We start from the raw sequence: 22,418 nt of genomic DNA on the forward strand, positions 1-22,418 counted from the left end.
TGTTACATAGAGATGACACAGTTGTATTTTGGGGTACTAGAAGTAACCTTCATGATAAACTCTGCTATACAACTATTGCCAAAAAGAAGATCCTCAGATAAACTCTTCTAAACTGGAACACTGTTTCCCTATAGACCTGCCCACATGCCGGTAACTCAAACCAAGTCACCATCTTCTCTTCCCTACACCATGGCAGTGGACTCTGGACTCACCTCCTGGCTTCTATCCTTACCCTCTTTAGTCTATATTCTATAGAGCAGTCAGAATAACCTTTTAACAACACATCTCGTCTTCTCAAAGCCCTCAGTGGTTTTCCATTGTTAGTAAAGTCCTATGTTACTTAAAAATAATATACCATGGGTTTTTAGTGGACAGGCATAGCTTGGATGGTTGTTGCTTTCCTGGTGTGACTAGACAGCCATTTACTTACCTACCTGCCTCCTTTTGAAGGGACATTGTCTTTACCTCCCTCTACTCAGAGTCCATGGGCAAACCTGTAAATGAGTCAGAAAAGTCATCCTTAAATCATTACCACCTCCCATCTATGAGAAGAACAGCAGAGAGCTCCAAAAAGTCTGGAGATTTGTATGTTAGACTCAGCTCACCCCTGGAAACCCCCTTGGGGGGGCTTGTGAGTCTGCTGAAGCTCCTGGCAAGGTGACAGACATTCTGTAATGTCTGTCAATGGTGCTATTTGTTTTGGCCTTTCCTGGGTAAATTTGGTGGGCAGCCAGGGCAACAAAGGGCACTCCTCAGACTAGAGTTGGAAGAGGCAGATGGAGTGAATCTCTAAGAAGCAGAGAGTGGCGAAGGGCAAAGGAAACTGGCCAAGGACAAGTATGAGCTTTATTCACTACTTGCTTATATACTTGCTTATATCGAATAAATAGCGAAAGCTGAAAGAATACTACAGCAGGCCTTAACATGCTGGCAGAAATGCTTGGTCCCTGGGGTGCTCTGCATTTCATCCCTGTGGCAATGAACCATGCCAGGATTTCAACCTAAGTGCTACTCTTCACTAGCAAAATGCCCTAAATGTTTCATATGTGATTAATAAATAAGGGACAGTGAGAAAAGATTGGCACTGTCTTTGGTCTGTGTAGTTACTTTCATATTTCCAAGAACTAAGGGAAACGATTATTTGATATGTAAATATAAGGAATATTTACTGGCTGGTAAATAAAGGGCATGACAGAATATCTTAGAAAAAAATTTATGTTCTCACACGCTAGTTATAGCTTATGAAAATTACTCGAATAAATACTGAACAAGATTTTGGTTTAGTCTTGCTTCACAAAGTTGGCAAAGGTGGGCTGTGCATGAATGCTAGAATACTGTTTTTACTAGTTGTTATATTTTAATCTAAGTAAGTTCCCATGATTCTTCCCAAGATTTCACTGCACAATTATATTAATTATATTGAGGCCTATGGCTTCTGTAAAAGAACTCTGAAACCTCTTTCATTGTTTCAGATTTTATTCAGTCAAAATAGTTACTGAGGACATGTCAGCCTGCCTTTTTTCAATTTGAAGATCATTCACACTGACATTTCTTGCTTTGAGTTCATGCAAGACATTATTAATTACGTTTGCTCTGAAAATGTTAACTCTCCTTTCAATATAAATAAACACATGTGTATTTAACTATTTACATATTTTTATCTGAATCAATGAAAATACTTCCTTGGTGAAGAAAAAACTTATTGTACCTAAAATTGCAAGACATCATAACCTAGTACCTCATCAGTATTCTTCTTTCTTAAATCGTTACGTGGAAAATAAATTTGTCTCACTTTTTCCATAAAGCTAAAGCTGTAGAGGTCCAATTGTGTAGATGACACAAAAGTTTCCTCCATGAATAAACACAAGCTCATGCTATTGCAAAGGTCTTCAAGAAATGACACAGTTCAGCCTGAATCCAGATGGGTCCACTACACACTGACAGTTATTCTATTGTTCAGCACCCCCCACCGCCCACCCTGAGACCAACTGTCCAGTGCCTCTTGCTATAGTAGATTAGCTGTCTCGTGTTAATCACCACTTTCCCCCACCGCCCCCCCTTTTTTGGTCATCTGTTCTATGAAGCTTTATCTGATGACTAATTTCTGTTACTAATAATTATACTCATTCTTGCTATGGTTTTGCTCTTGGCAGACAGAACAGCTGGATAAAAAAGAAATGCTATGACAGCGATTACTGAGTGAAAATTGAGTGGGAGCTAAAGTTTGGTGATACTTTACTATTTTAGATGCTTTGATACTTTTTGAGTGTTGAGGTGGAGATGTCACATATTTAATTTATTTGAAAGAAATTTAAGGGAAGAATAATTGTGGAAACTCCTACTAATGATAAATGGCTGAAATTCTTATAACAAAGTCCTTTTTTACCTAGTGTTGATACAAGAAAACTCTTTTCCCAGTAGAAGTGCTCTATTTCTTAAATTAGCTCCATAAATCTCTACATTCTTTCCAATGGATTAAGAAAAGTTCACATTTGAACTATGAGGAGTCTGAAATTGAAATCAAAGGTGCTCAGCAGTATTTAAAGCACTTTCCAGGATAAAAGCTTTCCTTAGAACTGTGATATTAAAAGTAGTAACTAAGTATGTAAAATAATAGCCAGATTACCAATAAGTATAAATCTCAAACAGAAACCTTTACTTTGCATATAGGGAATCAAATATTAAATTCTTGCATCTTGGTTCTGTTTAATGTTCAACCTGCTTATGTAAGTAGATGTTCTTTTTTTGATGAAAGATTTCACATGGGAATATGAATTCTGAATCTTGATCTGTTGTATAAACACTAGAAAACCTGCCTCATATTGTAGCGATGCTCATTGTGAAATATCTCACTTAATCAGTTAATGAACACAAAGCTAAATTAAAGCTATTTATTACCATAAATATGTTTTCAGCAAATATGAATTGTGCTCTAATATTAAGCAATCTACTAGATGGGAGAAGCATACATTTGATTTTAAATATAAACAATCAAGATGCAGACATTTTTTCCTTCCTGGGTTAGTGTAGGAGATGTCTTAAAAAATCTATAAAAATTATGTGAGCTTACATGTTTTAGCAAGTTTTGCTTTTTAAACATTTCTATTTTCTTTGATTTTATTATCCATTTGTATTTAACATTTATCATTATGAAAATAAAATATTCTCATAATAATCCCAAAAATATAGACAAGTAGAAAAAAAATCCTAGCATAAAAATATTTAAGTGTATTTACTTCCAGATTTTTTAGACATAGTTTAAAAATGTTTATATTCTATTATATTCATAGCAGAAAAACTGGAATGATTAAAATTAAAATGAATTTATTCACCATAAAAATGTGTGTTCATAATATGATTTTGATGCATTTAAAAATGTATATATAACATAAAAAAACTTTAAGGATATAATATAAGTGAAAAAAAATTCAAATTGTGAACTTTTATATACATGTTTACTGGTTGAAATATTATGTAATAAACTTGGAAATGCATTAAGTTTTGAAATATAAACCAAATCAATTGTTTGAGATGGCTTCTGGAGCTGACCGCATTTCTGAACCATGTGGTGTAAAGGAAAATAATCCAAAATATTTGGTAGCAAAGATACAGGTCAAGAGATATATTCAGTTTACTATATGGATAAGATAAATCCATCATTTTTCTGTCCAATTTATACTAAAAAAAAACTCCACATAGGTAAACTTTGAGTCTTAAAAATATGAAAATTGAACATGAGTTTTCAAACAAGCTAATACCCAAGAAAGTAATACACTATAAAAAATTAGCAGGGGATAATTTTGTCTCTAGATTTTACAGGGCTAGAATGGAGGTATGAACTTTTTCCTCTCATATTTTGGTAAATCTGGAATGATCAGTTTTGTAGAATTCTGGGGATTGTTTGTAATTAAATGTTGGCATGTTTATGGTATGGACTTAGTTTGAATTCTCTGGAAGCTGACCTTGAGATAAAGATTCATGTTATCAATATATGAGATTTATTAAGGAAGTGCTCTCAGGAGAAGTGGGTGGAGCAAGCAGGACTAAAAAGTGGGAAGAAGACAAGCAAGGGAGAAATTTTCAGTGACTTCTCAGCATTGGATTCCAGAGGGCACTCCAGATCATAAATTATCTTTGATTTGTCCACTTTGAGGCAAAGGATGGGCTGTTAATCTCCCATGCGAGTCAGTACTTAGCTATAGGTTTTCCCAGGAATTTAGAGCTTCTTAAGAACTTCAAAGAACAAGGACAGAAGGGGCTCCAGCAGTTCAAGGTCAGGTTTTTTTTTTTCCTTCTTTTTACAGCCACACCTACAGCATATGTAATATGGAGCTACAGCTGAGGCCTATACCACAGCCAGTGCAACACAGGATCCAAGCTGCATCTGCAACCTATGCAGCAACTCTGGATCCTTAATCTACTGAGTGAGGCCAGGGATTGAACCCGAAACCTCACAGAGACAACATCAGGTCCTTAACCTGCTGAACCACTACAGGAATTTCCTTGAGGTCACCTCTTGAAGAGAGGATCCAAGGGGATCTGGGTGATCCCCAGGGATGTGTGTAATACATGGCTGTCAATGTGATTCTCCATGTTTTGCTGGAACAGAACACTTCTGATAAGGAGTCAGCTGTGAGGCTGAATTTATAAGTCCAAGGATGCATTTAGAGCTTGGGCATTTTCATAGATACTGTAATTAGAATTGGGAGTGGACGGTGGTGTTGAGGGATCCTTGGGTGTACATGATCAGGAGTGGAAGGAAGGGATAATACAAGTTATTTAAAAATTTAAAGCTTAGGGAGTTCCCATTGTGGCGCAGTGCAAATGAATCCGACTAGGAACCATGAGGTTGTGGGTTTGATCCCTGGCCTTGCTCAGTGGGTTGAGGATCCAGCATTGCCATGAGTTGTGGTGTAGGTCACAGACACAGTTAGGATCCTGCATTTCTGTGGCTGTGGGCTATGGTGTAGGCCAGCAGCTGTGGCTCCGATTAGACTCCTAGCCTTGGAACCTCCATGTGCCACAGGTGCGGCCCTAAAAAGAAAAAAAAAAAAAAAAATTAAAGCTTAGGAGTTCTCTTGTGGCACAGTTGGTTAAGGATCCAGCAATGTCACTGCTGTGGTGTGGATTTGATCCCTGGCCCAGGAGTTCCACATGCCTGCTGAGGATATGGCCAAATTTTTTTTTTTTTTTTTTTGAAGCAAAGGAAGGAGAGTGGGAAAAAAGTAAAACAGTTAAGAGGAAACCCAGAACATTTTGATCATGGGATGATGTTTAGCTCAGGGAAACTGTGTCATTGCCCAGACCAAAGAGGAAGGTTGTCTGAAAATTCTCAGTTCACATTTGGAGCTACCAGAACAGTTTTCATGTGAGTGCAGAGAGCTGGAAAGGAGCCTGGTTCTCTAAGGGTCTAGCTAATCTGTAGAAGTAAAACTCAGAGGAGGCCTGGAATAATGTAGATCTAGCAAGAAAGGACAGTGATGCTGAGTCAAGGCCAAAGGAGGGGCCAGCTGTCTCTAAGGGGAATAAAAGTGAAGTCATCCAAGAACAAACCGTTTAAAGCTTTAAACCTGTGCCAAGTTTATTGAGGAATGTGAGACTGTGTACTTACAAATTACCTCAACACTGTATAACTTGTATTCTGAAATTTTTTCTCACTGTAATAGAATTCGAGCCTTTTTAAATGTTTTAGTCTATGATTCTATGGTCCTAAATGAGTTGTATAAGTTGCGTACCCTGAGGGAGCTGTGTTCCTGTGGACATCATGAGGGTTGAGTATTACTATGAAGAAAAGTGAAAAAAGAGACTGATCTAGGAGTTCCTGTCGTAGCTCAGCAGTAATGAACCCAACCAGTATCCATGAGGACGCAGGTTGGATCCCTGGCCTTGCTCAGTGGGTTAAGGATCTGGTGTTGGCAGTGGTGTAAATCACAGATGCTGCTTGGATCCCCATGTTACTGTGGCTGTGGCATATGCTGGCAGTTGCAGCTCAAATTTGACCCCTAGCCTGGGAACCTCCATATGCTGCAGGTGAAAAGACCTTTCCTGTGAGGTCCTGGTGGGGGGTTGGGGGAGTCGGGGGAAGCAATCCTGCCTTGAGATTACCCAGAAACTTGTCCAGAGCACCCACTGAGGAGAGACTTTTTATTCATGCCTTAAATTTGAGTGTCACATCGGGAAACTATGTCTTTTAGTCATATTTGCATACTGGTAAACTATATTTAAAAAAAATGCAGCAGATAATAATTACAAATCTTTCACACAGAGGATAAGCTTGCTTTGTCTATATTCTAGCCAACTACATTTGTAACATTAAAAAATATGAGGCTAAGAAAAAATGCTTATTAATGACATTTTCACTTCCTTTCATTTTTGCAAACAGGAAAATAAAGTATCACTAATTAATATCATCTGAGTTCCAAGAACTAACTCTATTATTTTATACTAACTATTCTTTAAGTTGGGCATGGATAGCATTTCTTTCTTTCTTTTTCTTTTTTTTTTTTTTTTTTTGCTTTTTAGGGCCGCATTCAAGGCATATGTAGGTTCCCAAACTAGGGGTCAAATTGGAGCTGTAGCCTACACCAGCAGCTACAGCAATGCAGGATCCAATCTGCGTCTGCAACTTACACTGAAGCTCTCAGCAATACCAGATCCTTAACCCAATGAGCAAGGCCAGGGATTGAACCTGCATCCTCATGGATACTAGTTGGATTTATTTCGCCTGCACCACAGTAGGAACTCCAGCATTTCTTTTACAAGGGCCAGAAAATTACAAGCTCACACATTTTTTTTTTTATTACTCAAAAAATAGTTCTCAAGGAAGTACAAACTTACGTATAAAATAAGCTACAAGGATATATTGAATAACACAGGGAATATAACCAATATTTCATAATAAATTAATTATGAGTTACTATATTGTACACCTGTAACTTATACCAGTCATTAACTATACCTCAGCAACAGAAAAATAATTCCCCAAACTGTCAGACTATGCAATTTCTTCCCAAGGCATAGAAGGTTATTTGTGATTGATTCACTCTTTCTTCTCACCTCACAGGGGATACTTCAAAAGTGTTTTGTTCTTTTAAAATGTTCTTAAAGAAAAAAAAATTCTTTAAAAAAATGTTTCTTTTTTGTTCTTTTAAAAAGATGAGGTATATCATGCCTGTAGTTTCCTTCAATTGATAGATTCACTTCTCTTTCTTTTTCCCCTCTTCTTTCCTCTCTTCCCCTCCTTCTTTCTTTCCTTGCCCCCCTTTTATATTTTTCAATTTATTTCTTGAAGAAATTGAGTCATTTGTTCTGTAGAATTTTCTATAGTCTGAATTTCACCATTTGTATTCCAGTGGTGTCATTTAATAGGTTCCTTTGTCTCTTTCTAAAAATTAGAAGTTAGATTTAGAGTCTTGATAATAATTCAGGTTTGATTTTTCTTTCTAGACTACTAGATAGATGGGGTTGTGATTTTCTATTGGTGACGAATAACACCAGGTTATCTCCATGTTGAAAACTGTTGACCATCGATGCTTACATCTATTCAGTCATCAGGAGTCACAGAATGGTGATATTTTAATTCTATCCTTCCCTTTTAATTGATTATTTGGAGTACTTTAATAAAGAGGAACTTTCTTTCATTAATTCTTTGGTTATCTAGCAGTAAAGCCTATAAAGGAAAGACTACAAAAATGCTTTATTTTTCTCTTATTTAGTAGTTTTCAAATAATGCATTGTTCCTTCATCCAAAGATGAAGAATGAGGTTTTTTTAATTTTTTTAATTTAAAAAGTACAGGATTTATTTTAAACCACCATTATTACTATTCTCATTGATGTTTGTATTGTCCTGTCTTTGATCAACAGAAGCAAACCTCTTCAAGGTGACTTATGTGTTGTTCGATGGTTCTGTTTCTCTGTTTTTTGTCATCCATTTTTATCTTGCACATTGTCAGTTCCACTTCTGTATTGAGCTGTTTCTTCAAAAAGCTTTGGCTCCTTTTATCGGGAAAGATACTTGGAGAGAACAATTTTGGCACTGCTGTATTCAATGTTATGCATTGATCATCGCTTCTAGGCCTTTGTACTGGACAGAGCTAAAACATGTTTTAAATTCTTCTAAGATAAAATAGTTTTGGAATTCATACAGATATTTTCAATTCAATGTTAAGACTACAGGAATTTTACAAAATTTTATTGTTATTATATCTGCATTCCATGTCCAAAATCCTGATTTTTAAGGACACCATTATAATTACTCATTTGCCTTGAGTGGTAATAATACATGTAATAGACTCACAGTAACAATGCCTACACTACCACAAATACCATCAATAAAATATATGTGTAGGGTTTTAGTAATGTTCTTTTTGTTTTTAAAGCATATCTTCTTAGGGATGTACAGTCGAAATATTGTGTTTTAAAATCATTTAGGAGTTCTCATCGTGGCTCAGTGGAAAGGAATCTGACTAGCATCCATGAGGATGCAAGTTCAATCCCTGGCCTTGCTCATTGGATGAAGGATATGGCATTGCAATGAGCTGTGGTGTAGGTCACAGATGTGGCTTGGATCCCACGTTGCTGTGGCTGTAGCTCTGATTTGACCCCTAGCCTGGGAAACTCCACTATACTGCAGGCGTGGCCCTAAAAAGAAAAAAAAAATCATTTAGAATAGCTCTTCTCTGATGGATAACTTGTTTTAAGTGGTAATATATAGTGTTAATGTGTGGCAAAATGAACTTTCATATATACTTGTGAAATTTTAGCTTAATTAGATTTCAATTTTGCAGAGAAAAAAAGTGCCTTAAAATTTCCACTAGTAATATTATTTAATTCAATAATTCTATTTCTAGACATTTATCTTAAGGATATAATGAAATAATGCACACAGTTTTACATTACAGAATGTTCATTAATGTTATTTATAACAAAAATGAGAAATATTCTAAAAGCAGAACAGGAGAGTGATTGTGGAATACATGAAAAGTGGAACACTATGAAACTGTTAAAAATCTTATTTACGATGAAGACTTTTGATAAAAAAGGAAAATGCTAATAATATTATATATTGAAAAATTGGACCCTGAATTTTAAATACAGCTAAAAGAAAACCTGTTCACCTGATATTACAATTCTTTTTTAGTTGCCAAATGTGTGGGTTTTTCTCCACATTGACTAATTCTCTGATGCCAGATTGGTGTCCTGCATTTCAGTTCAATTCTGATACTTTCCACCTGGAGTTAGCAACAGATCCCACAAATTAAGGGCTCAGTCCATAAGAAGACCCCTATTTTAGTTGCTAGTCACAAGTCCAAATCACCTGTATTTCTAACTGAGTCCCTATATATCAAGAGTTCCCACAATCCCCTTCTCAGTTTAGATAACTTACTAGAACAACTCACAAGCTCAGGAAAACAGCCTACTCACTATCACGGATTTATTATGAAAAACACAACTCAGGAATGGCCAAATGAAAGAGATGCATAGGACAAGGTATTAGGGCTGGTAGGTAGCATGAAGTTTCCATGACCTCTTCATTGCATGCCACCCACCGAATCCTGTCGTTTAATTTTTAGAAGGGTCCGTTAAATAGGAAATTTTTTTTTCTTGGCAGGGGGGTGTGCACTTGGCATCTGGAAGTTTCCAGGCCATGGATTGTAACCAGAGCCACAGCAGTGACAACACCAGATCCTTAATCCACTGAGCCACCAGGGAACTCCATGTAGGAATGTCTGATTATATCATTGACTATTGGTGATTAACTCCACTCCAGCTCCTCTCCCCTTCCTCATAGGTTGAAGGTGGGGATGAAAATTCAACCTTCTAGTCACGCCTTGGTCTTTCTGGTGACAAACCCCTAACCTGAAGCTATCTAGTGTCCCCCAGTCACCTGTCTTCTTGTTAGCATACAGAAATACACTTATATCTCTAGAGATTTCAAAGGTCTCAAAAGCTCTTATGTCAGGAATCTAGGTCAAGGACCAACTATCAGAACAAAAGATGCTCCTAGCATTCTATTACTTAGGAAATTAAAGGGGTTTTAGGAGCTCTGTGTCAGGAACTGGAGGTAGAGACCAAATATATATTTCTTATTATATCACACTAGCATTATCACAGTTTTGGAGAAATTAAGCATAGAAAAACGGCTGGATGGTAGTAAATCAAAATATTAACAGTGTGATGATTTTAATTTTCCCTTAATGCTGTGTTATTCCATTTTAATTTACAATGTACACTTTATAATTTTATAATGAAAATAAAAGACATTAGTGAATTGTAATTAATTCAATACTAGATTTGTGTGAAGTATTATCTACAGATCTTACTCAACTTGTGATGGGGCTAAGTCCTGATAAAGCCATCATAAATTGAAAATAGCGTAAGTAAAAATGCATTTAATATACATAACCTACTGAACATTATAGCTGAGCCTGTCCTACCATCAATGTAGAACACTTGCATTCGCCAATAGTTGGGCAAAATCATCTAACATAAAGCCTATTTTATAAAATGTGTTGAATAGCTCATGTAATTTGTTGAATACTCTACTAAAAGTGAAAACCAGAATGCATGTAAGTGTATCAATTATTTACCCTCCTGGCTGCATGGCTGACTTGGAGCTGCTGCTGTGCCCAGCATCACTAAAAAGGGTCACCCCGCATATGGCTAGCCTGAGAAAAGATCAGAATTCACAATTCAAAGTACAATTCTACTGAATTCATATCACATTTGCATAATAATAACATTGGTAAATTGTAATTCAGAACCAATATAAGTCAGGGACCATCTGTATCTTGAAGTGGAAGAACAACTTTTACAAGAACTACTGAAAAATATTACAAACAATATACTTGACTATATAAAATGAAAAACTTTATCAGGTAAAATAATCAATGATAAAGCGAAAAGATAAAAACAGAATATTTTTTCAAGTTATTTAATACATTAGGTATAAAGGCATGTTATTAAAAAATGCAAAAACCTCAATGGGAGAAAATAAGTACATGTGATACAGTACATAGTAATTTAAATTATTTATATAGGAAAGGCTCTCGCAGAAACCTAGGATATGATAATTTCTTCATGAGGAAAGTGAAGATCATAAAAGGTTAAGTTAGGAGTTCCTGCTGTGGCGCAAAGGGATTGGCAGCATCTCTGAACAACCAGGACGCAGGTTTGATCCCTGGCCTGGCACAGTGTTAAAGGATCTGGCATTGTGGCAGCTGCCTTGTAGGTGGAAACTGAAGCACAGATATAATCCCTGGCCCAGTAACTCCATACGCTGTGGGGCGGCCATAAAAGAAAAAAATCACTTGCTTACATGAAAAAGAACAAAGTTGAGACATCCTTTTAACTTTGGACTCAGACCTCAAGCCCTCTCATGCTGGTGCCTGAGGACAACCAGGGGCACTCACGTATATACATATGACTTTTTGTGGCTCACCCCTCCCAGACGAGTTCTTGACATTAGAATGAGGGATGTTCTCCCTTTTCTGGATACTAGACGCTCATTAAATTTAAATTAAACTGTATAACTTAGCTATTTCTTAGTTCTAAATAGAGCACACTTCTTTCATTGTTTTTAAAGTTAACAAAGTAATTACTCGTTCATCTTCATTAAAGTAAAATATATTTTAAGCTGCTCTTCAGTCTAATTAAAGAGCATGTCTTATGACAGTGAATATTTTGCTTAATCAACTACTTAATCTGGAATAAACAGTAAGTATTTTTGATGACTTTCATACATTAATCTGTGAAGTTGTCGTCTTTATGTATTTGAATATAAATACTATGCTCAGGCTTTAAACATTTCTTGCTGTGATATTCCTGACTTCACTCCCCCCCCCATTGTTTATGATAGATGTAATCATAATCTCAAAGCACATTTTCCTGCTAAAAACTTTGACTTATTTCTTAGCATTCTCTACATACAAATTAGAAATCAACAGGATGTCTTACATTTTCCTCACTGTAGCATTGTTTCTACCACAGTTAAAAAAAATTACCATTATGATCTAAATAAAATATATGGCTAGCGTGTTTCAATTTTAAACAATGTTAAAAAATGATTTTTTAAATGCATAATTGTTCCGGGAAAAAAAAAAAAACAACCCACAATAAGCAGAAATGAGTGTAATTGTCATTCCCATAATCAATGATTTATAGTGGTTTCCTTCCCAAATTCCCAGAAATGTGTTATCACACATTATCATTAGCAGCAGAAGCCCCTGTGTGGGCATAATAGACTCTCCAGGAGGTGGTTTCTTACTTAACTGTTTCCTAGCTGATTCTGATAAGCTTCCCTCCCAGAGGACAGGGGCACCTGTACATAGTGCTTTTCAAACTTGAACATGAACAAATTGTGGCTCTTGTTATAACGTAGATTCTGGTTCAGTAGGTTTGGGGTGGGGCCTGAGATTCTGCATTTCCAAAGAGCTCCTGGGAAATGCCAATGCTGCTGGTCTACAGACCATATTTTTCAGGACAAGGTTTTAACTACTTCTCAGCTCCTAATTGCCAATAGACACCGCACATTTGTGAACCCAGTTATGGGTTTGATGCATTTGTCTTTATCTTGTCTGTGATTGGGTTCTGTTCTGCTTTTAGAGAATTTCCTCCAATCAAAGGGGGAAATTAAAGAATTTATAGATCTATTTGCCACAATTATAAAACTAGTGTTTCCTGAAAATCTCTTTCCTATAATTAGAAAATCAGGAATGATGACAAGAAGAGAACTGGTCTCACATGCTGATCAGCTTTGGCAGTGATAACTCCTGCAGAGACTCTATGGTGGAACAAATGAAGTTGTAGAAGAATCCCTCTAACTCCCTGTGAACTTTTATTCTTCAGTGGGACCTAATCCCTAGATACCTGGTACATGGTGGTGCTGCTTCATATCTGCCTTATTTTCTCTTGGTTGTCCTCCCTTCCCTTTCTTAATTTCCCTTTAAAACCATCTTTCATGTTTCAACCTATGAATTTTTCAGATCACCTATTTTGTGCAAAGTGGTCTAAGCACTGAAGAAATATGAAGGACCACTGTTTTAAAGCTATTTAATATTTATTTAGAAAAAAAGACATGCAAATAAGTAGTAAAGGAATTCCATAATAACTTTGTATTTTATGGAACTAGGTAGTAGACTAGGTACTGCAGGACACAATGCAGTACCTAGAAGCTTGGCATTTGGGGAGAACTTGAAGATCATTAAGTTCAATTCCAGAACATGAGCTGCTCTGACCACATTGTGGGCAATAGTTTGTCCAGCTTCTAAATTTTTTTCAGGCACAGAAGGCTCACTGAGTTCCAGGGTAGCCCATGCCAACAACAGTTAGAAAGTTCTTACTTATGCTAGATTATTCCTTCTGTTAATTGTCAGATATACACTCACTGTCTTACAGAAGAAGAAATGTTATGGCCTGACTGGTGGCTGGCCTCACTGCTGCCCTTTGTCATGGGGTCGTTTTTGGCTCTGAGGCCACAGCATTCATGATGAACTTACTTCAGTTTGTGTATGATGACTGAGTACATATACTTGTCCTTATGGGATATGTCTTTGGAAGGCAGCTATGCTCACCACTATATCACCAACACAATATGTCTTTGGATACTATCTAGATAGACAGAAAGAATGATGAAAAGTTAACTGCCTTCTGAAATAAGAGTCTATCATTTAAAAGGGATTTTGCATACAATGAAGTTGCTTGGAAGAAAAGGCTATAGCTGAATTACAGCTTTTTTTTTTTTTTTCCTGCATGCATAGCATATGGAAGTTCCTGGGCCAGCTGCTATCTACGCCACAGCTGTGGCAATGCTGGGTCCTTAATCTGCTGTGCCACAGTGGGAACTCCACGTTCACACTTTTTTTTTTAATTATGAGAGAAATAAAAACACATTCCTTATTTTTAAAATGAAAAGAAAGTTATTGTCTACTGGAAAAAGCTAGGAGGAACTCTCAGAGAAGGAGGCATTTGGGCAAAATCATAAGTGCTGCTAGAATTTAGGGAGATGGAGAAACGTGGGGAGGGTAGAATTCTCATTCCCTTAGAGTTATACTTTCATTTATTTATGTATTTATTTATTTATGGCCACACCCATAGCATTTGGAAGTTCCTGGGCCAGGCATTGAACCTGTACCATACTAGTAACCAGAGCTGCAGCAGTGACAACACAGGATACTTATGAGTCACCAGGGAACTTCCTAGAGTTACACTTTCTAATTGTTAATTTGTTTTTGTTTTTGTATTTTTAGGACTGCACTGGCAGCATATGGAGGTTCCTAGGCGAGAGGTTGAATTGGAGCTATTGCTGCTGACCTATGCCACAGCCACAACAACGCCAGATCCCAGCCACATCTGTAACCTATGCCACAGCTTGCCACACCACTAGATCCTTAACCCACTGAACAAGGCCAGGGATCGAACTGTGTTCTCATGGATAATAGTCAGATTCATTTCTGCTGAGCCATGATGGAACTCCTCTAATTGTTGAATTGGATATTCTAAGGAATGCCCCAGCGTTAGGGGATGTCTCTATTTTTAAAACAAGTAGAGCAATCAACAATATGTCAGATACCATGTATCATTTATACATTTGAGAAAAGGAGTGGAATTTCAGATTCCCCACTCTTATAAAGCAGATGATTATCCACCCACTATAGGTGGGCCTGCTGTAATCTAATTCTAAAAGGCCAGCTTTATTGAGAGTGCAAAGGAAATAGGCAGATAGATAAATAGCTGTTATTTGGAGAATAGTACAGGAGTTGAGGTAAAAAATTACAATGGCTAGAAATACACAATAGGGGCCTTTGGGAGCACAGCTCTAAGTCATGAGTGTTTCTTGGGAAACCACAGATGGAACTAGTCCTTCTGTTACTCATTTGGATGGAACAGCTGCTATTTATGACATGAACCCATGCAAGGCAGAAGTCTTCTGAGCTTTTGTTTTTATGGAGAGTGAAGTCATTGAAAGTACAATTCAGAATATCAATGACAGAGTACACATATGTAAGGAAATGGAAAAATATGGATGTGCTGACAACTTCCACCTGAACCCTTTGTAGGATGAGAATTGCATTTGTGTTGAAAATAATATAATGACAAGTTATGGGGTAAAGTGGAAAACAGGTCTTCTAGAGCCTTTGGGATGCTGGGACCTCACTGAGGATGTCAGAGAGAACTATCTGCTTGTTAATCTGGAGAAAGTGGAAAATGAGGGGTAAAGGAGGAACTTAGGAGGTGAAGCCTAAAGTTGGTTGAAGGCCATGCTCCAGGATGTGACCCCTCCTCCTAAGCACTCTAAATTTTTAAAAGGTGGAAAAACAATACAATATACATACAATCCTCGATAGGAAGAGATTTTATGGGAATTATTGAAGGAAATGTGTTTTACATCTGGAGTATGGAGTTTTTCAGACACAGAGCAAAAGAACACAGGTTTACAGTAGCACAGAGAAGCAGGAGAAAGTAAGTCAGAATACTTTATCAAAATTATGGAATAGGCTCTTGAATATGGAATGGGGTTTAAGATCAAGTTTAACCAGTTCACTTGAGGGTAAGGTGTCCTTAGCTGGCATTTAGGTTATACATTTAGAATCATCTGTTCCAAGGAAAATTTCCACCTGAAGCTAATATTTTAAAAATTTCTTAATCTATTGTTTAGAATGTCTACTTTGAAAGGTTAGATTGTCCTCTAATAGGCAGCATCTGTGTTTGTACAATTGAGTAGCCCCTTCTGTAAAAATAGGGTTTCCTAAGCCCTATTTTTCTAAATGTTTAAAGTTAATTTCCTTTCTTGTCTAGGCTTACAGCTTTTAAAACAAATCTACATTAGTTTTGAAATGCTTTGAAACATAGAGCACATAAAACCCTAGTTCATATCACTCAACTTGCAGTTTGTCTTTGTCTCGCACATGGAGAAACAGCAGTTAAAAGGTGTAACTTAGAAAATTCTTTTTAAGACTTTACAAAAATGCAAAATTGTGTAAGAAAAGTCAGAAGTCACTCAAAGGCTGCTGTTCTGGGATACAATAATCTTTCTTTTTTTCTTAGAAGATGCTTTACCATTTTTTTCTCCCAGAATCTAAAGACTTAAAGAACAATACTGTTACTAGAGGGACTGTAAGAAGACTGGACTGGATTCATTTTTCTGGAATTGGCCGTATTGTCCTCTGGCAAAACAAAATTTAAAAATAATAAATACACAGCCACCAATGTGCCTTGGAAATAAAATTTTTCAGTCTTTCAAATTTTATTTTTTATTTTTTTATTTTTTTGTCTTTTTGTCTTTTTAGAGCCACACCCGCGGCATATGGAGGTTCCCAAGCTAGGGGTCTAATCGGAGCTGTTGCCGCTGGCGTACACCACAGCCACAGCAACACCAGATCTGAGCTGTGTCTGCGACCTACACCACAGCTCAGGGCAATGCCGGATCCTTAACTCACTGATCGAGGCCAGGGATCGAACCTGCAACCTCATGGTTCCTAGTCAGATTCGTTTCCACTGTGCCAAGACAGGAACTCCAGTCTTTCAAATTTTAAACTGCAAACTCATGTTGCCTGGGGTGTTTTTCTTAAGTTGTTGCCTGCATGTTCCCAAACCATCTCTTCATTTCAGTGTTCTATCAAATTACTGAGCTGTCTATTGAGATTAAACACAGTGATAATTGTATCTGAACCATAAACATATTCTGCTTTAAAATTTTGACTTTTTAAAGAAATAGTATTAAATGAGGTAGTTAATGTAAGTTTTCCTGGTAAATTATAAATTTTAGTTAAATACATGTAAATTATGTAAATTCAAGCCAATAAATGTTTATCAAGCATCTTGAATGAGTAAGATATATGAGCAAACACTGGCAAAAGTAAAACTGAATATGACATAGTCTTAGATCTCAGAGAGCTAATAATTAAGAAAAGGACAAGTAAATTTTTATTTATTTTTATTTAATTTTTTTTTAGTCAAAAAAGTAAAAAGATATGTGCTGATTGGTATGCATTTAAAGAGTCCCTTTAAGAATATTTCAAACAATTTCTCTAAAGGTTCTATGTATAATAAACCAAGAAACTCAATTATCTAAATCAGCTTGTTGGATGAATGAACTGCATCACATTAACCTGCTACTTAATGACAACCATTATAGCTGGAAAAATCCAACAAAAGAATACATATGGCTGTTGGTATAATCAGCCATCTTCCCTAACACACCATGTATCTCACTTCAAAAACTTGTCTTTACTACATTCAAGGCACTGTGCCATGGGCAATGAAGAATAAAAAGAGGCTTAAAACACACTGTCCTCAAAGAGCTTTTAGTCTGGTTGGCTGGACATGGTTTCTTCATATAACAAAACTGTAAGAATTATGGATGAGGAAGAACTAACTTGAACCTAGAGAGTCAGGGATGGCACAGAGAGAAGATTGAAAAATTGACAGACTTTTGATGGAGGTAAGGGAGGAGAGTTTGGATATTTCACATGAGAGAATGGCAAGATTTCAAAGGCAATGGCAAAAGGGACAGCAATTTTAGTGTAAAGCAATATTTTAGTTATGTTAAAAAAAAAGCTTCCTTCCTGCAGTCATGGGAAATGAGGCCAGAATGACATGTTGAGGCCATATTATAAAATCTTTGAATACAGATCATGGAGTTTGTGCTTTGTCCTATAAGAGTTTCATGGAAAGATTTTGAGCAAGCATTTGGTGATATCAAAGCAACAATTTAATAAGAGGATTCTTGGAGTGATGCACAAATCCTCTTGAAGGGAGGAGAGCCTGAAGGCAGAAAGCTCAGGTACAAGGCCATGGTAGTAGTCTGGGTGTGAGTTGGTAAGGGCCAGAATCAAGTAGGTGCCAGGAATGAAGGGCAGACTAAATCTGTATATGCCTTTTATTTATTTATTTATTTTTAGTGAAACATTTAGCATATCGCTCTAAATGAACAATTATAATAAACATTTTAAAGCTAAATTTACTGATAGTCTTCATTGTCAATGAGAAAACATTACTGGAGTGATTATTGAAGTGTCTTGTAAAAGATAGCTACATGAGTTCTTTATCTGCATGGTGTTATTATGAGTATAACTGAGTTTTATTTGTGTTCGAATAAGGTTTTTTCCACGTGAGACAATATTGAGTTTAACAAAACTCATTTAGAAAAACTTGACGTACTTTTGAGGAACCGTGTCCTCCTTCTCATAATAAGAGCTCTGAAGCTCACACAGTCTTCCCTGAATGCATCTAGGTTCCAAACAAGACTTTCAGCTTAACCACAGCAGCTGTGCTGACTTTAGACCATAATCTGTTTTCTTCTCCCCCCCACCCCCAGCTCGGTGTCATTACTCTTCACTAATCTTACTGTCTTGGTTTCTCTTCACCCCTCGGTAAGCTTCTCCAAGTGACTTTTCAAAGAGACAAAGGATAAGTACATTTAACGTGCCAATAGCTCTCCTCCTGGCTCCACTCTGTTTCTACCCTGACTCCAATGTGGTATTTCTGCACCTTGCTTTAATTTTGCTCAGGCTCTAAACAGACAGCCCCATCCAGCATCTCTCTTATGTCCAACTTCCATCCTTAGTCAAATGTGATCTTCGAATCAACAGCAGCTGCATCACTTTTCAAAAAATGCAAATTCTCAGGCCTTACCCCAGAGTACTGAACCAGAAACTCTGCAGATGGGGCCCAGTGATCTGTGTTTTACAAGGCCTCCAATGATTCCGACCCAAGTTGGTATCTACTCTGTTATCCTGGCAAATTCTTTATAAACTTTTGAGAATAATTACAAATTCTTAAAGAAGCTTATCTGATTGGTATAGCTAATTATTACCTCTACTAAAGTCAGTTAAGCATTTATGGCTACCTTACCTGATGGTTCCTGGCTGATCCATGCTTTAGAATGCCTGGTAGCTACCTGGTTCTGTGGCCAGCTCTACTAAAAAACAGACTAGCACCGCTTCCCTGAGAAGATTGGAACAGATAAACCAGAAGGCCTGAACTAACTTTTAATTAAGTAGACATGTGCAGCATGATTCCAGTGGAGAACAAATTGGGATTTTCCTAGTTGGAAACCTGGATTTCAGATCCTTTTAGGAAAGACAAGAGGCAACAATTATTGCTTGGCACCACTGAAGCCAGTCAGAGGCAAGGCAGTCTACCTGTTCTGGTATTTGAAGATGGTCCAAGTCAGGGTTGAGATAAAAGATCCTATTATAAGTGACATGCACAAGGACACAATTTGTGAGTTATGCAGATGCCATCCAATCTACTTCCTTAAAGGAAATGTATTGCTAGATGTCTGTAGTAGTGTGTAAAGATACTATTCCCTCCCCTCTTTTTTAAATTAAGAACTTTATAGGGTAAAATGTAGAGACAACTTCAAAAACTGGATTAAATATTCAAGTTGCTTTGTTAGGGGCAAGAAGTAGCAGGGGAGGAATGAGTTTCAGTGGTAATCTCATTAAAATGAGGCAGGAAATAGATGGAGGTTGTCCTTGAAGTTCTTCATGTTGGCAAAATAAACAGATAAGTATTCTTGTGAAATAGATATGAGTTTCTAACATTTTATTCTATCATAAGTTAAAAGATGTGGATAATCCTTTTGAAAGATGTTGGTAACAACTGGGTCCAAGGCAGTGTTGTTCTACAGTTGATCTGGAAAATACACACACACACAAACACACACACACACACACACACACACAAGCAAAACCAGAGCAAATATTTATTCAGCATTAATGCAGCACTTGGTTCCTACCCGGAGCTTTTCACCTATTTGATTCAAGGTTAGCGTATCTGAAGCAATACCAGAAGTGCAAGATAATAGAAGGTTAAGTATTAAATTACGTTATCCTTGACGTACTTCTCTTTATAAACCCTTGGAAATCTCATTTCTCATGACTTTATCTAACAAATATGTAGGTCAGTGTTTCTCCATCCTGAGTAATGCAGGGATGAACTGCTGCAAAAGTTTCTTACCCACCCTCAGTAGGGAATGAAAGTATTTTTATTATTACTTTACCAAAACATGTATTGATCTAAAAATGGACACAAATCACTTAACCTTATGATCCTTAACTAACTATAAAAAACAACTCTACAAATCAAATACAGAAAAGCTATATAGCCAATAGAATTTAAATTAATTCAGTAGCATGGATGATATTTTGCTGAAGCAAATACTACCAAAGTCTGAGCATAGTCTTGCCAGTGAAGGTGCAGCCTCCTTTGTTTTCAATAGGCCTTTCTTATTATGAGTCACATAACGACTCAGCTCTTTATTCAAACTGCTATGAAACTATGCCTTATACACTTCCTGTGGGATTTTTTTTTTTTTTGCCTGTGATTTGTTTACATCAGTTCTGCATGTGATATTTTCTCTCTATTTGACAATAATTAATACAGCACTATGGATTGTCAACTCGACTGAAATACAAATGAAAAGGTGAGAAATGAAATCTTGGGTGATACTTGATTTAAAGGAGCCATCCAGATGGTCCCATCTTTTCTTGTTACTTTTAAAAGACTGTCATAGCTATGAAAACATGAAATTCTTATTACAAGACATTAAAAAATCCTCATTCAAAACTGAGGCCTGCTGTGGAAGACACAGCTGCGCCTCCCAGATCCCCTATGAGGAAGCAATAGTGTCCCGGCCACCTGCAGACCACCTCCAACTCTCAGTTCCCCTATGGTTTGCTCAGCTGCAAAGAGCTGCCCACATTTAAGGGCTGATGGAGGCAGTGGATTTAAAACTTGGCTATTTCACTTGAACCACGACAACTCTGATGGGCCATGTAAACTCCACACTCCTTGTGGACTTGGCTGAGGCTTTATCAGCCTGCATTTCAGTTCCATTTCACCCATCTCATCCTGCTTAGCCTCTCTCTCCTGTTAGTTATAATCCCTAATAAATACTCCACAGGCCAAACTCCATCTTAAAGTCTGCTTCTGAAGAATCTAGTCAACATAAACTCCCAAGAATCTCTCTGAGGACCCTCTGGAGTAGTGAGACTGCTTCTTTTGTAGCCCTGATTCTCAAGATTCCAGTCTGAAAGTTCAGCTTCAAGTCCTTTATTCCTGCCAGCACTTCACATTCATCAGGTCCAAAGCTGATGCCTAACTGATCTCTTGAGCTTGAGCCTCAGAACAACTTGTGGTTTTTCCCTGTTTTATAATTTATTTAATAGCACTACCATCATATTCCCACAGGATAAAAACTTAAGAGGTAATTTTGATTCTTCACACTCCTTGCTCTGTACACTCAGTCTATTATTCATGCTTCATAACATGGGAAGGACTTTACTCATTTCTCCAGGGATTCACTTCCTTCTAAATAAGGGATGCTGATAAAATTATAATGGAGAGCCTCACTTTGCTCTTGGGATATGTAGTTTCTGTAATAGTTTTGAGTTTTCCTTCCCTTTGATTCCGTAGACTTTAAAAGACAAAAGAAATGTATTTTTCCCATAAAGGACACATACACAAAATTCCAACCCACGATCATCTACTTATTTTAGAGCACAAGATATAACCTATAGCTTACATATTAAGTAAGAGAATAATGCTTTGAGAGGATGGAAGCACTTTTCCATCTGCATTTAAGATTAGTGCAGACAGTCATCAAAACAAAACATTTATTTTGTCCCAGTTTAAGATATAATATATTCAATTTCCTTTTCCTTTTTATCTTTCATACTGTACTAAAGAGTAAAGAAAACCAAGTCTTGATAAATGTCAAAGGGATAATTTTTATAATATAGAGATTAAAACATATGAATGTTGTTATGTGTTTTAGAAGTCTATGAAAAATACATATTTCTTAAAACAGTTCAACTCATTGAAAGATACTGATGTTTAAAATTGAAAGTTGTGTTGTCAGTTGAAAATGAGAAATTGAGATGTTTGTGAGGGAGAAATTGTCAGAAAAGCAGTAGAACATTTCCTGCCCATGGGTGCAGTCTTGAGGATTTGTAATGGCCATGACGAATCCCACAACCATCACCACAGCACCAATGGGAAGCATGACACAGGACATAATCTTATCTGAGTGCATCCTTGGTTCTTCAGACAGTTTCAGATAACAGGCTGATGGGATGATAAAAATTAGGGGAGCTGCGCAAAGCACACCCTGCGTAATGAAAACAAGAAACAAGATAATGTTATCAAATGGAGCATTCCTTGGACAGTTTTTAAAAAGCATTTACAAAATGCATTTGTCGTCACACATGCTAAAAGTTTCATAGCTGCATTAAATCAAATGAAGAAAAATAATTCCAAGAAAGACTTATGAATAAGTTTTTACCTTACTGATGGTATATTTACACATGAGAAAATAAAATAATAGTATATCAGACTTAAGAAATATTAATCAGAAAACAATATAGAAAATAGAGTGGATGGTAAGATTGACTTGGCGAACTCTTAACATTGC

At 36.8% G+C, this 22,418-nt stretch overlaps 1 protein-coding gene across 4 annotated transcripts in view; it reads right to left on the reverse strand.

Annotated features, from left to right (window-relative positions):
• Window positions 1-20,275: 20,275 nt before the first annotated feature.
• Window positions 20,276-22,418, reverse strand: part of SLC38A11 (solute carrier family 38 member 11) — a 147,889-nt gene continuing 145,746 nt past the window's right edge. For all 4 annotated transcript variants that reach the window (XM_047772764.1, XM_047772763.1, XM_047772762.1 and 1 more), the window contains one exon: window positions 20,276-22,115. In XM_047772764.1, the coding sequence (XP_047628720.1) occupies window positions 21,822-22,115 (294 nt within the window). In that variant the 3' untranslated portion in view covers window positions 20,276-21,821. The remainder of the gene's footprint in view (window positions 22,116-22,418) is intronic.

This window comes from Phacochoerus africanus, chromosome 3 (assembly GCF_016906955.1).
Source record: "Phacochoerus africanus isolate WHEZ1 chromosome 3, ROS_Pafr_v1, whole genome shotgun sequence".
In the NCBI taxonomy this organism is placed as follows: Eukaryota; Metazoa; Chordata; class Mammalia; order Artiodactyla; family Suidae; genus Phacochoerus; species Phacochoerus africanus.